General features: G+C 43.3%; 1 protein-coding gene across 2 annotated transcripts; it reads left to right on the forward strand.

Annotated features, from left to right (window-relative positions):
- Positions 1–956: 956 nt before the first annotated feature.
- On the forward strand, positions 957–11,662 carry katna1 (katanin p60 (ATPase containing) subunit A 1). Of its 2 annotated transcripts, XM_075459182.1 has the most exons (11): positions 957–1,053; positions 1,652–1,814; positions 1,940–2,079; positions 4,191–4,395; positions 4,822–4,919; positions 5,312–5,417; positions 5,499–5,657; positions 7,821–7,947; positions 8,088–8,222; positions 9,576–9,702; positions 10,960–11,662. In XM_075459182.1, exons 2-11 carry the CDS (start codon positions 1,653–1,655, stop codon positions 11,156–11,158), a joined length of 1,458 nt encoding a protein of 485 aa, XP_075315297.1. In that variant the 5' UTR covers positions 957–1,053; position 1,652; the 3' UTR covers positions 11,159–11,662. The 2 variants fall into 2 exon arrangements, with proteins under 2 accessions (XP_075315297.1, XP_075315298.1); XM_075459183.1 differs by lacking the exons at positions 957–1,053; positions 1,652–1,814; positions 1,940–2,079 and adding an exon at positions 3,133–3,520.
- Positions 11,663–15,150: the final 3,488 nt, after the last annotated feature.

Genomic DNA, 15,150 nt, shown 5'->3' on the forward strand with positions numbered 1-15,150 from the left:
TTGTGTGCGCTCACACTGGTGTGAACTCACGTGCACAACCTCGTCCACAGAGGGGGAGGGGTTTGGGGGGCGGTTTAGAGCTTGTTAGAGGCTGGGGGAGGGACCTGAAAGTTGTATCAGTTCGAATTTTCCGACTTTAGACTCGGAATTTTGAAAACCTGCCGACGGCAGCTTTAATTCATAGGATTTTTTCAAAGTCTGATGTCCATTGCAATGGACATCAGGAGTTGGGCGGGTTCAGCTAACACTAAAATGTTTAGTGTCAGTATGTAAAGATACAACATACCTGTAAGTTTTTAATTTTCATACAGTTTACTGAGGGAAAAACAGATTTTTCAGGTAATCTTATCTGCAGTCACACATCTATTGTGATCATGTGCATGTTCAGATTGCTTTATTTCTGTATCTTCTTGCAGGCTCCAGGTTTTACTGGTGATGACCTCACTACTGTTCCCTACCAACTCTGTGATACACCATAAAGTTAATGTGCATGTTAAAAACTGTACACAGACTCAAAACCATGCAAACATCCAGTTCCAGATGTTTAGGTCATACCATATTGGTTACCATGTGGAAAAACTCAGTTTTATTTTCCTTAGGTTTTTATGACATTTTACGCCCATTTTGTCGTGGCGTCCATTGGAATGGACATGAAAAAATACTATTAAAAACATGAGATATCAAAAATGTGTTTTTTGCACTTTGTTTTTATGTTGGAGAAGAGTCAGAATCAGTTTGGCTGTGTTGTTTCTTTTTTGTGGGATGTTTTATATGTAGAAATGCATATTTGCAAAAGGGGACTTAGTATGTTGTCGTAAAAGTGTCTCTTCCCTTGATTTTGCTCTGCCAATGTGGCTCTTGTGAAAAAAATAGTGAGTATCACTGCTCTTATTTTGAAGGGCGGAAGTTGTAACTTTTAGTTTGCTTGAGAAACGACTGACTTCCGTGACTGTCACCACCTCTTGGCTCGTTCGGCTTCCCTTCGAAGCTTCTATTTGAACCGCCTCAGCGGAGTTCGGAACAACGAAGATTTTGCCAGCCGTCATTAAAAAAGTTGAGTATGAACTTTAAAGAAGACAGTTTAGTGTAAAAGCTCTGACTTGACAAGTGTTTTGTTTGCTTCATTTTGTGAAGGTGCTTTTGTACGAGAGAGAAACCAGACAAGTTATCCGAATGTAAGATAACAAGTCCTGAACAGTACTGAGTAGCGCACACTGAGGGAAAGTTTGCCTGACATCCAACTTGTCCGGTTATTACTTCAAACAGAGAAGCCTTTCTTCACTGAACGTTAGCATCCTGTCCGGGTGGGCTTTAGGGTTGTATTTAGCCACAAACAAGGTTCTGTTGGGCGAGGCTCTGCAGTCTGAGGAAGAAAGTTCCTGAGAGGCATAGCTAGCATAAACGGTTTAAATATAAAGCTTTAGTGTTAGCTGGAATCTTTTCTGCTCCCCATAAAGGTCCCATTCTTCTTAGGTTTCTTGAGCAGTTTCGTAGAAAGTCTCAGAACTTCTCATTGTATTCAGCCCTTTGATATTCCTGATACTTTTACCGGTTTGTAAACGTGCAAAAACTTACAGAAAACAGAAAAAGCCTCAACATGTTTGTCGGCTTTGACTTAACTGACTGCCAACTTGTTGTGTTTCCACTGCAGCATGAGTCTACGAGAGATCAGCGAGAATGTGAAGCTGGCCCGGGAATATGCTTTGCTGGGAAACTACAGCTCAGCCAGCGTTCTCTATCACGGGTTGCTTGAACAAATCAAAAAATACATTTACACTGTGCGAGACGGCAGTTTCCAGCAGAGATGGCAACAGGTACTATCGTTATTAATAAGGTTTCAGAACATATCTAGAGGGAATCCAGGCTTTTCTGGTGTGTGTGTATGTGTGTGTGTATATATATATATATATATATATATATATATCTATTTAATTCCCAGTTGTGGCAAGAAATTAGTGAGGAGAATCGACAGGTTCAGGACATAATGTCGACTCTGGAGAACTTTCAGCTGGACGCAACACCTGCCAAACCCACCAACTTTGATGATTGTGAGAAAAGGCCAGTGCACGTGGAACAGAGGTACTGCATTTTGTCATTTTCAACTTCTCATTCATGATTTATTTACAGCGTAGATGAAAGAGTCCATGATTTCAATTCATTTTTATTTATATAGCGCCAAATACAACAAATGTCATCTCAAGGCACTTAGATAATAAAGTCCAATTCAAGCTAATTGGAATTCAATTAATTGTAATCATAATTATTCGCAACTCTTTTTCAAGCATAATGCCTGGAACTGCGTGCCGCGTGCTTTGTTTACCTCTGGAAGTCTCGCGACACACGAGAGCCGAGAACTACTGCTTCACGGCAGGTCTAAAGGGCTCTGAGCCGAGCCAGGGAGCCTGAGAAGACACACCTCTCTCCATTAGCTGTCGACGGCTAAATTGAATGCGGTTAGCTTCTAGAGTAGTAATATATAATATGGCTAGACTGTCGCCTTATTTTCTACGGAGCTCCCCCTACAGCTTTGGGGTGTGTATTGCATGGTAAACAAACCCCGTATTACTGAAAGTTGCATAGTGACGCTTTAAATACCCCAATACAAAAAAAAATGAGTTCTCTAGGTCCCCTATATGTCCCGCTAGGTCCCTCCAAAGCCAGCAGGTTTGTTTACAAAATTGCAGACCGGACCGGTAAAAGGTAACCAATCAGGTTTACGAGCTGGGCTCTGCTGCCTGTCAATCACCGATTGTGCACGCGCGATACAAGGTAGGCTCGTCCCCACGCTTATTTATCTAGACTATTGAACTTCATTACGGGCTAGTCTACTTACTGTGTCTTCTATGATCGCAAATGACAGGTGAGTTGATGAATGAGGAGTCGTGTACGCGAATCTACGTGCACGAGTTCTCATGTGTTTTGATGGGGCGGGACAGGAAGTTGAATAACTTTTCATTTTTCGGTTAAAAAATAAGCATTTCTTGCATTTTGCGACTACGGAGGTCACCGTTTTCAACTTCAAGCGTTCTGATAGATCATGTAAACTCTTAAAATGCCAAAAATTAGGACTTTACGTATGACAACAACAAATCCTGCAGACTGCAGCTTTAAGCTGGACATACACTGTGCGATTGTTAGCCCGATGTCGACAAGATTTTCACTCGTGCGACTATTTTGGATATCGGGCCGAGTTTTGGCTCAATCGTGCGTCTCGCATCGTGTAGTATACACGGGCTAACGACAAACGATTAAGCCCTCCCGACCACCTCCGGATCGATCGGATGAAAATCAAACTTGTTTGAAATCCTGGTCGCCCCTCGTAAGGCTCTCGCACAGTTGAAGCAGTTGCACGAGCCGATTTACCTCATCCTGTCACTCTACGCATGCGCGAACATAGGTACGGAAGAGAAAATTGTCAACAGAAGAAGAAGAAGACAACAGAACAGCATGGCAGCGACCGAGTCCGACGTGTCGTGCAGTGTGAGCAGCCAGATCGCATCAGACCATCGGGTCGTACAGTGTGAGAACAGGAATCGTGAGCTGTGACGTTTTAACCCTTGCGATTCACTCGTACAGTATGAGCAGCAGCTGAATACTGCGATTGAAAAAATCGCACAGTGTATGCCCAGCTTTATTTAGTCAGCGCAGATGGCAGCCGTGCTTGGTCTCAGTTTACTGGCTACTGCTACTCTGCAGGGGGTTGGAGGAGGAAATGTGCTGCCGAGGCTGTTCTGCTGACTTATTTCAACAGAAAGTAGTTATTGCACATTTTTGAGTCTTTGCAAGTAAAACACACGGCCAGGTTGGAAAAAATGCCTGCGAACTTCTCCTCACACTGGAAATGAGATGTATGGCAGCATCGGGCTGTGTTTGACAGCATCATGACTGGGATCTCATTAGAAAGGGGAGAAAATGTCACTACAAATGGAAAAAGCCCAGAATGCACTTCTAGAAAGAATAAAAGGGCATTTGATTTCTTACCAGCAACAATGGTGGATATTTGATTATTGATTCTATTCACCTGCCAGAGCAGAAACATAAAGGTGCTCGTTTCCAAGCCCTGGTTCTCCCCAGGTGCAAGAGAAGCCACAGTGGCTCTGACTTCTGAATAAAATATTGTCATTGTTTTGAAAGTTCCAGAGGCTCCAAACTGGTTGTTATTAATGGCATCATCTCTCTTTCTTTCACAGACATTCTCCTTGTCCCGTGAGACGTCCTTCTAACCCCTATAAAGAGAGCAAACCTCCCAATAACCGTCTGAGTGTGGCTGTGAGGGCCCAGCAGAGGCACTCACCTCGAGGGGCTAATGGGGACAGAAGCAAATTTTCCAAGGGCAAAGAAAAGAAGGAGTCCAAAGAGGTGAAGGAGACTGTTGGCAAAGTCAAGGATGATAAGGTGAATATCCTGGAGCAGTTCTCCTGTGGGATACCATTTTTACACTGGTCAGAAAGCCTGCTGAAACTGTTTATATCTGTTTATATCTGCGTTTTGCATCAAATGGCTGTGCATTGCGCTTGTTGTGTAGCTGGCTGCTGACAGCATGTGGCAGCGACGAAAGGAGTGTAAAGTTACACTTGAACACACCATAAAGAGTCCAACTGCAATACCAATGTACACGTGTGCAAGAGAACACAACTTTGTTGGGCAGAACTAAGCAGTCTAGAAAGTAAAGGCAAGGAGAAAGGAAGTCATCAGCTTGTTTTTGAGGGTGGACCCACATTTGAAAAGTCCCATTTAAACATGCTGCTTGTGGTTAAAAACATTTGGTCACAGCTCTTTACATTTCTTGTCTACTTATTTTAAGTTTGTTCCTCTTTCCAGGAGAAAGAAGTGCAAAAGTTTGATGGAGCAGGATATGATAAAGACCTTGTGGAAGCTCTGGAGAGAGATATCATATCTCAGAATCCAAATGTGAAATGGTAGGTGCATTCTATGTGGGGTGGAGTCTACCTTTTTGTTTCTTACAAAGGCCAGCTGTTTTTTTTTTTTTTTTTATCAAGTGACAAGAAAAAAAACTCTAGTTGGATCAACCTGTTAAGCTCATTATCAGTATTTTCGGCTTAATGCTCTAAAAGCTCTGAAGCTGAGGAATTTGGGCTTGTTAAAGTTGCTTGTCCCATTAGCCCACTCAGAGGCAGCTTATAGCGGCCCCAGGAGCTTATTACCATTCTGTTTGATTTCACTGTTTTAATAGGGACACTCAGAAAAACATACGTGACACCAAAGCCAGTTTCTGAAACTACTTTGGCATGCTTTTAGCCTTCCTGAGAGTTGCTGAATGTAATATCTTTCCATATTGCTTTTCTTTTAGGGACGATATTGCAGACTTGGAAGATGCAAAAAAACTCCTGAAAGAAGCGGTTGTGCTGCCAATGTGGATGCCAGCATTTTTCAAAGGCATCCGAAGACCATGGAAGGTGCTCGCTTGAAGGGAGCAGTGTTTTCTCCCTTTTTCTCACAAATGCTTTGCTATTACATGGAAGTTATTCCCATTTCAGGGAGTGCTTATGGTGGGACCTCCAGGGACGGGGAAAACCCTTTTGGCCAAAGCGGTTGCTACTGAATGCAGAACCACTTTCTTCAATGTGTCCTCTTCTACGCTCACATCCAAGTACAGAGGAGAGTCTGAGAAGCTCGTTCGTCTTCTTTTTGAAATGGTAAGCTCAAGTGTTCTGCAGTCACCATACTCCATGGACATAGCCTCTATGACACCATTCACTCCTTTGTGAGCACCTATTAGGTTGTAGCCATGCAGCTAATGCCTAAATTTAAGCCTCAATGCAATTTAAACAGATGAGTTATGGTCATGAACAAGGAAGTTGTCTGGAGACCGCACACTGTAAACCTGTTGGTTTCTGCTGTAAAGGCATGTTTCAATAGAACAGGATTGATTTCCTTTTAGAACTCTTATTGGTTCATTTTAAAACGTAACTCGAGCCCAGTGCTGTGCACACACACAGTAGGTAGGTCTGACCATTTCTCTAAAACAGTTTCTGAAGCTTCAAAACTTGTTCTGGAAAGGGTAACCGGTCAATTCCAGGAACCTCGCCTTCATTTCATCCCATGAGGTTGCTGCTTTTTTATTCTATGATCCCACAAAAGCAGAGCGAAGTGTCTCTGGATGTAGTTGGACAGACATTCAACCAAGCTACGCAAACATGTAGCACTGTGCTTCAGTCTCATTCTTCTGCATACTTTCATCATATCAAACCCTGTTCATTTTTGGAAAATGGTCTACAATTCCCTTGTCTGGACAAGAGCAGGTGGAAATCTTTTTGAGGTGGAGTGGCCAGATGCATTTTTTATCACAGCAAATGAAACGCGTGAGCTCTTCGGTTGTTCGGGTTTCTCAACCACATTTGATTGTTGGCTCTTTTGGTTTATAAGGAGTTGTCCACTCAAAAATGACCTTTTTATAGATTTTTATGTTTACTGGCCTATCAACCGCACCAAACACAGGTTTTAGTCTCTGAAACATTTCCAAATGGGTCCAAACTCTTGGCAGCGTTGTGGTGTGGTCGGATCATCCAGAGTTTCAGCCACTTTGGTCCCTCTGGTTAATTGGACAACTTTGAGAAAGAATGCAGGATGGAGAGAGTTGCTCTGTTGGTTTTTAGTGGTCTGCTTTCCCTGCACATTTAGGGAAAGTCGACTGTCAGTGCTGTCAGACAAGGTGACAAGTTAAGCAGGCTTTGAGAAATCACAGCGATGTCTTTTGAATTGTCAAAACAAGTGGTTTGATAAATGAAGAGGCAAGTAGGCACACAGGTAGTTTGAAGACACACAGTTGTAAGATATTTTGAGATGATGTATGTTTCCCCTCTGGAATCCTTTTAGTGGACATTAGTGTGGAGGACCAGTCATCACAAACGGGATCAGTGGAGTGTAAAGTTAGTCTATATTGTAACATGTTTGTGGTTTCATAGACTTCCACAGGACTGACGAGCTTTCATTAGAGAGGGTGTCCTTTCATTAATGATTTCATTAGTAGTTTTTTAAGTTCCAAACTAATGTCATGTAAACTTATTAGTATAGAATGTGAGTATTGGTCAGTATTGTCGGTATTAACACCACCATTGATGTGTTTCTTTACAGTACAGTCATATAATTTAGTTTCTAGCTTTAAAAAATGCCTCTTTATGCTCTGCGTGGAGTAACATATAAAATACTTTGATTTCTAACGTGTGCAAGTTGATTTTACTTTCCTTGTGGTTTAACATATTCAGTCACAGTTGATCATAAAAGCTGAGAGAAGAAACTCCGTATACAGAGAAAATCTCGTATACAGTTACAAGAGACTTTACAAGGGGGCTGTCGTGGCTCAGTGGTTAGAGTCGGTCGTCCAGTAACCGGAAGGTTGGCGGTTCATTTCCCACTCTCGCCACTCAAAAAAAGATTGGTGGAACTGATAGCTGGAGGGGTGCCAGTCCACCTCCTTGTCACGGCTGAGGTGCCCTTGAGCAAGGCACTGTACCCCCCTTGCTCCCCGGGCGCTTCATGGCCGCTCCAGGTTGGCATCTGTCTTTAAGAGTGTGTGACCCTGTGCATGTGCATGTCAGCAGGTGCCAACCTGGATGGGTTAAAAGCGGAGGACAAATTTCATGTGTATGCATGCATGACCAATAAATCGGATCTTAATCTTATAAGTGACTGAAGACTGATTCTGACTTGTACGTTCAGTGTGAAAACATTTTAGATTTAAAAAAAGATTTATACCTATACTGAATTAAACCTGCTACACAAGCAGGTTTACTCAGACTATATTATTCTCTCAATATCACTGTTTTTGTTGCACTGAAATCACAATGTCATTTTTACAGGCACGCTTTTATGCTCCCACTACGATCTTCATCGATGAAATTGATTCCATGTGCAGTCGCAGAGGGACCTCAGAGGAGCATGAGGCCAGCAGGAGGGTCAAGGCAGAGCTACTAGTGCAAATGGATGGTATGATCATTACTAATGTCCAGTTTTATTTACCACTTCCATTTGATCCTAAACTCTAGTTTTCACCCTAACACGTTCAGATGAGAATCTTCTTTAAAAAAAGTTCCTCTGAAGTGTTCTCTGTCATGGCTTTGACGCAGGAGTCGGAGGAGCTTCAGAAAACGACGACCCATCAAAGATGGTGATGGTGCTAGCTGCAACCAACTTCCCATGGGACATCGACGAGGCCCTAAGGAGACGGCTTGAGAAGAGGATTTACATCCCTCTGCCTTCAAGTAAAGTCATTTCTGAAGTGCTACAAGTTGTTGGCAGTTGAATGTGATTCATTGGAAACTAAAGTTAGGGCATACTGTAACGGGGCCTATATTATTACTCAACAACCAGAAAATAGTTTCAGGCAAAAGTTTAAAAAGAAGTGTTGGATTACCATCCAGTATAGTGTTTGAGAAAAGTTGTGCTGAAACCTGTCCAGATTCTGACTTAAATCAAGTTTTCAGACTTTGCATAGTTGGAACTACTCCAGGGAGATCACAGCTCAGGGATAATGACATAATTATTCATAAAATTGTATTTTTATTTGATTTAGCCTTTATTAATTAATAAATTAACAATTGAAACCGAGGATATAATCCCTGATCTGTAATATCCTCAGTTCGGGTCAAACGTGTTCCACCCAGGTCGAGCACAACCGGGGATGAACCCTGCATTCCCTCTCTGAGTCGTCAAATGATTTGCCAGAACATCCTTGAGGCCAAGTGAAAGTCCTTCTCCGTGGCCTCACCAAATTCTTCCCATACCCGAGTTTTACCTTCAGCAACCACAAAGATTCAAGTGTTACCAGAAGTATTCACTCACCCATTCAAGGAAGCCCATAGTGTTCAGAGGTCGCCAACTTTCTGCAGAGTCAGTCGCACAGACCTCCAACCTTCATGTGGCCTTCAGGTTAGCTCAAGAACAGTGCATAGAGAGCTTCATGGAATGGGTTTCCATGGCAACTGCATCCAAGCCATACATCACCAAGTGCAATGCAAAGCGTCGGATGCAGCGGTGTAAAGCACGCCGCCACTGGACTCTACAGCAGTGGAGACGCCTTCTCTGGAGTGACCAATCACGCTTCTCCATCTGTGACTCTGATGGAGGAGTCTGGGTTTGGTGGTTGCCAGGGGAACGGTACTGGTCTGACTGCATTGTGCCAAGTGTAAAGTTTGGTGGAGGGGGGATCATGGTGTGTCCTGATCTGATCACGTGGTTTCAGACTCGATCGAAATTGGACGTTACATCCCGATCAGGGATCGGCTATACAGCCTATCTATATCTGTGTTCACCACTCTGCCGGTGCTTACGGTCCACGGCTGTTGTGCCGCCGTACCATGCAGGAATGCAGTTGGTCAGGGTGCTCTTGACCAATCGGCTGTAAAAGTTTCTGATATTTTAGTGGACAAACCAAACTTCCTCAGCAGGAAGTACAGCTGCTGTTGAGCCCTCTTGACCAGCTGTGTGGGGTTTAGGGCTTAGTGCCCTTCATTTAAATGGCCTTAATTGTTGGAAAACTTCCTGCAGTTGAAATTCAGCTTTTATTGCCTAGTTTGGGTTTCCTGCCCACTGCTCTGACAGTTGTCTGTTTGCAGCTCAGGGACGGGTGGAGCTGCTCAGGATCAACCTGAAGGAGCTGGAGCTGGCCAGCAACGTGGACTTGGACAAGATTGCAGAACAGATGGAGGGTTATTCAGGAGCTGACATCACTAATGTGTGCAGGTCAGTTCATTCTTCCACAGCGAACCGGAAAGAGATGAGGCAACAAGTTTAACAAAGTAAGTCGACTTTTCATATGAGCAGTGGGAAAAGAAAGAAAGTGACCTGGCTCTGCACCATCATTAACTGTCATTTTCACTTTTGGTTTAAATTCTAATGGGATAATGGCTACATTTCTGTTGGAATCTTGAGATAACAAGGCTTGTTTTCTCTAGGTAAGGGGTGAATATATTTTGTTGGTTGAACCTAGTGAGGAAGTGCTTTCCATCACCACAAACGGTAGAATCCCTTCTGACTGTTCTGTGCCCCGGGGACCGCACCGTCTGCGCTCATGAGCAACATTTCCCAAACTCAGTGGAGCCAACAAAATTCACTTCACTTAATGTTGATGGACCAGCTGACATGACTGTGATAAGGAAGTTGGATGTTAACACAGGAACAAGAATTATTTCTAAAGATGATGAAATAAAATAAGCTTTATGTCATGATTACAAAATAATCATCTTGCAATCTTTGGAGCAGGGGTGGCCAACCGGTCAGAGACTGAGAGCCGCATTTTTTTACTGTTACCACAAAGAGCCACATTATTTAGAAAAATGACCGACTTCTCTCCGTCACATCCGTCTGTTCTTGACTCGCTCTGCATCAGCGCTTATATTAAACCCACGAACCAGGCAAAATGAGTCAAATACAGACGTGTTTGGAAAGCTTCTTCCCAGTGAGGAGACGGAAGAAGAGGCTGTGACCGCTAAGAAAAAGAAAGCTGCATGTTTAAGCGTTACCATAGCGACCAGAGAGCGTTAGGAGGCAGAGAGGATGTTATGTCAGGAGGACGCTGCTAATAAAGTTACGTACAAGTACAGTTTCTTATTATATTGACTAAATCCCACAGTGTCTGTGTTGGTCGTATCATTTTATTTTGTAGAATTTATCCGGCACACCTGAAAGGCCGGTCCGTGAAAATATTGTCTGACATTAAACCGGTCCATGGAGCAAAAAAGGGTGGAGACTGAGCTCAAACGAAGCGAACACGCACATTAAAAAAACACAAACACAAATTTTGATATGAACGTAAGAGCCGCATAAAACCAGACAAAGAGCCGCGGGTTGGCCACCCCTGCTTTAGAGCTTAAAAAAATGGATGCGGGCATGGTCCTCCTCAGCTTCCATAGTTTTAATATAAAGGGACAGAATAACCTCATTAAAAGTTCAAATCTTTGCTTTGATCGATTTACTAAAAGGTTTATTCTCTGACTGCAGAGACGCCTCTTTAATGGCCATGAGACGGAGAATCGAGGGTCTCACTCCAGAGGAGATCCGGAACATTTCTCGGGACGAGATGCACATGCCAACCACCATGGAAGATTTTGAGTCTGCTCTCAGGAAAGTGTCCAAATCCGTCTCTGCAGTGGACCTGGAGAAGTATGAAAAGTGGATCGAGGAGTTTGGATCCTGCTGAAGCAAAGCCAGTATGCTAGTTGTTCTATGTAGCTGAAGGTGGAGGTTTGGCACGGCTGTGTCAGGCTGCATTTTCTGAATCGGTGTGATTTAGATGAGGGTTAATTACCTCAGTTCTTCTTTTTCTAAGTCATGTTCAGGTTAGGTAAATGTCTTAAGTCAAGCTGAAGGAGTTCTCTGTGAAATCTTTCGACGTGGTTCAAATCATTTCAGTTGCAGAAATGTTTGATCGTGAAATCGGCCATCATCTTAAACATGAAGCACAAATGTGTTGGCGACTTTGTTTCCTTAGACGTGCCTGATATTACCTTTGAACCAGCATACTGGTCCATGAGACACTTGAGACCCTATCCCATGTAACTCTGTACTCTTTCTTTTCTTTTTTCTCATTGCACTATATTTTTAGATGGAACCACATGTTGCTTTTCAAATTCTGGGCCAAACAAATTTCTAAGAATGTAACATTAAAAGATATTTCTATAAATAAAGTTGATGTCAATGGAAAGTAATACTGTCTTATATTGACCTTGATGTACAACTCAATGCCTATGAAAAAATATCATTCTTAAATTGCTACAAGTTTAATCAAAGGGAGGACGGTTCTCTTAGTAGAAAATGATGACCATGCCTCTCCCCGCTGCTCGCGGCTTCACCCACCTGTGGGCACGTCTTGACCCCCCGGAGCACGTGGCCAGGGGCACTGGGGCAGGCGCTGGCCCACTGCGGTTGGCTGTCTGGGGCGCATTGCCCTCTCGGGTGTTGGGCGGGGTCTCTGCCGGGGGGTTTTGGTGGCGCTCGGGCTTGCGGGGGCCGGTTCCGGCGCACAGCCCATCTCTGGGTGGCGGGGGCCTGGTGGGGCTGGTAGGCTGCCACCTCTGGTCACCGGGGGGGCTCTGCCCGATGCTTGTGGGGGCTCTGTCCGGGGGCTTCCTCTGCTGTCTTCTGGGGGGATGTGTGGTTGTCCCTGCGGTGGGCTTCCCGGGTTCTGTGCTCCTTGGGGGCTGTTGGTGGCCTGGGTCTGGGGGTCCTCTCGGCCTGCTTCTGATTGCTGGGGGGACTGTGGATTGTGGCCCTATACACTGATATTTAAGCATGGTTATTATGTGGGACCATCTATGTGTATTGCATGTTCATGCACACACACACTCACACACACACATTCATTAGCCCAGTAGCATGCTCACTAAGCAGTTGATGTGTTGTCTTGTGCTTTAAGGTCATCTGTATCCACAGTTGTGTTATGAGATTGCTGCTGCTTGTGGTTTTTTGTTTTGTTTGTGTGTTTGTTCTCTGCTTGTCTGCTTCCAGGTGCTCCTGGTGGCTCTAAGGCTGGATTCCCCACAGAGGCCGTGGATTGTCTTCAGTTTTGTTTTTACAGGTGTAGCAGCTGGTTGTCTGACTTTTCATTGTTTTCTCTGATTGTTTCTTCCTATTTCTGTTCCGTTTCTTTTTCCTTGCTCTGCCTCTTTCCCTGTCCCCTGGTCCGGTTCGGCACTATCACACAGAGGTGGGAGAAAGTCCCTATGTTGCAAGTCCAAGTAGAGTCTCAAGTCTTTGCTCTCAAGTCCAAGTCAAGTCCAAGTCCTAGGATTTTAGTTTTCGAGTCCCAACCAAGTCCTAACAAATCGATTATAATTAATGATACGGATCATGACCATGCCTCAATTAAGTTGTTTATATTTTATTGTTATTATTCATTTGTTTATTTTTATTAATATTGTGTTTAGATGCTTCGTCAATATAAGCACTGCCTTCTTGTGCCAATAAAGCTATTTGAAATTGAAAAATTGGGCGATATCTTTAGTATCTTTTTTTTTTTGTGTGTATTGGCATTAATTATCCAGCCAAGACTGATAATAGGAGTGCATTTGTAAATCAATAGACAATAGACTTTGGGAGGTATTTCTCCTTTTATTTCTACACAAACTTGCTGAAACTTGCACATAAAAAAAAACACCATTCAAAACCAGCTGCACCCAGATGTGACCAGGTTGAACCTCTGGTCTGTTAGCTGTGCGTAAGGTAACGTGACGTAGTGACGGGACGTGGCGGGCGGCGTTCAGGTGTCACTGACGGCTGGGATTTCTGGCTGGTTGCTACAGTATTGATGCAACACTTTTAAAAAATATTTTAATATTTGTGCTTGCTGCATGTGACTTGACTCGAGTCCAGAGGGTTAAATCCAAGTAGAGTCTCAAGTCTTTGCTCTCAAGTCCAAGTAGAGTCCAAGTTTTTTTTTGATTTGGTCAAGCAAGTCTCAAGTCATCAAAATCGGGACTCGAGTCCAAGTCCCCACCTCTGCTATCACATGTTAAGTATTGTAACAAAAATAAATAAATAAGCAGTTGATGGGCATCAAGGGGAGCTTTACATTCATAAAGCTTCCCTTGGCATAGCAAATGTGTTTAGCATAAACAGTATTCAGATTACAATTCTGCTGCCATAATGCTGGACAGGACAAGGGGAAGAATAAAAGGAAACAGAACATTTCAGTCTGACTTTCTCTGTCTGAAATTATCTGTTCCCCCCTATATCTCGGACAGAGGGTAACTAATCATCTCGTGTTTTTGGTCACTTTTTCCACTCATAATACAAAACTATTCCTGTGAATATGAAGACATTTACTCTTTCCTTTCCAAAGTTACATGTGGGAAACAGAATATTTCAGTCTGACTTTCAGAGTTTTGTATTATGAGTGGAATAAGTGACCAAAAACACGAGATGATTAGTTACCCTCTGTCTGAGATATAGGGGGGAACAGATCATTTCAGATTGAGGAAGTCAGGCTGAAATATTCCTTTCCACCTTTAATGGTTTTAAACACACATTTGCTTTTTTTTTTTGTTAAAGAAAAAGCAATTATGTCCAAATATGTGGCAGGGACAGTGTGTTTGACGAGAGGAAGTTACTTCAACACTAGTTTAAGACACAAAGCACATTAACTGACGTTATTGATTAAAAGTCATGGTAGCTACTCGAAATCTCTTTAATTTATCCAGAAATGTCTCATATTTTCCATTATAAACGTGGTTTACAGGAATAAGATGGAAAAGTTCCAGCATATTTTATTTTTCATGTCCAGCAGACCGAGCTTCCAGCCTTTTCTATCAGCAATACAAATGAATAAACACAATGTGTGGGAATACACAGCGTTAGGGTGACTGACTATCGTTCAAGGTAACACGACTCAGGTTGGAAAAGACTGATTCTCTCAGCATAAAAAACCCAAAACCTTTTATATTTTTACTGGGAGCTGCAGGTTGAAAGATAAAATAACAACCTCGACACGATAAATGATACCATTTTGTCCTTTTAACGACAACTTGCTCAGAAATGGTGTACAGAGGGTAGAATCTGCCCCCGACACTAGGGGGACAGATTATTTCAGGGGAACCGAATCTCGCACAAGACCGGCAGTCACATCAGTTCATATGTTAGACTTGGTGGAGGTTCTGATCCCTCCTGTGTGCCACTGCGAGCCTCCTCTCCCCTTCAACCCATACATACCCCTAATATCTCTTAACAACCTTTTTTTTATTATTCTTTCATCTACAAGTTTGTGAAAGTTTGGTGCAAGACAATAGCCGTTTCCATATGTTCCAACTTCAGCATGTTGGTGCAGCAGCTGCTTGAGTTTGATTTAGCTGAAGTTTAGCCGAGCCAGAATGTAGCAATCACTGATGGAAGGCTTGAGCCTTTCAAACCAAGTCAGGGATGTTTGTTGGAACTGTAACATAAGTTCATACCATCCAGATCCCTGAGCCGGCCTTCTGCCTGATGTCCTCGTTCATGAGTGCAACACGTGTCACTTGATGGTTTTGTGTTGTCGTTGATTGGAAGCCCCGCTGAGAAGAGTTGGAGGTATGGGGCGGAGGCAGCTGTGGGGTCTGATGTGCGGGGCCCCAAATGTGCTCCAGGTATTTTATGCTGAATCTATAGTTTCATTGTGACATAAGGAAACGTCACTTCCAGCAAATTCACGATAATACGAAC

This window comes from Odontesthes bonariensis, chromosome 24, assembly GCF_027942865.1.
Source record: "Odontesthes bonariensis isolate fOdoBon6 chromosome 24, fOdoBon6.hap1, whole genome shotgun sequence".
NCBI classification, from domain to species: domain Eukaryota; kingdom Metazoa; phylum Chordata; class Actinopteri; order Atheriniformes; family Atherinopsidae; genus Odontesthes; species Odontesthes bonariensis.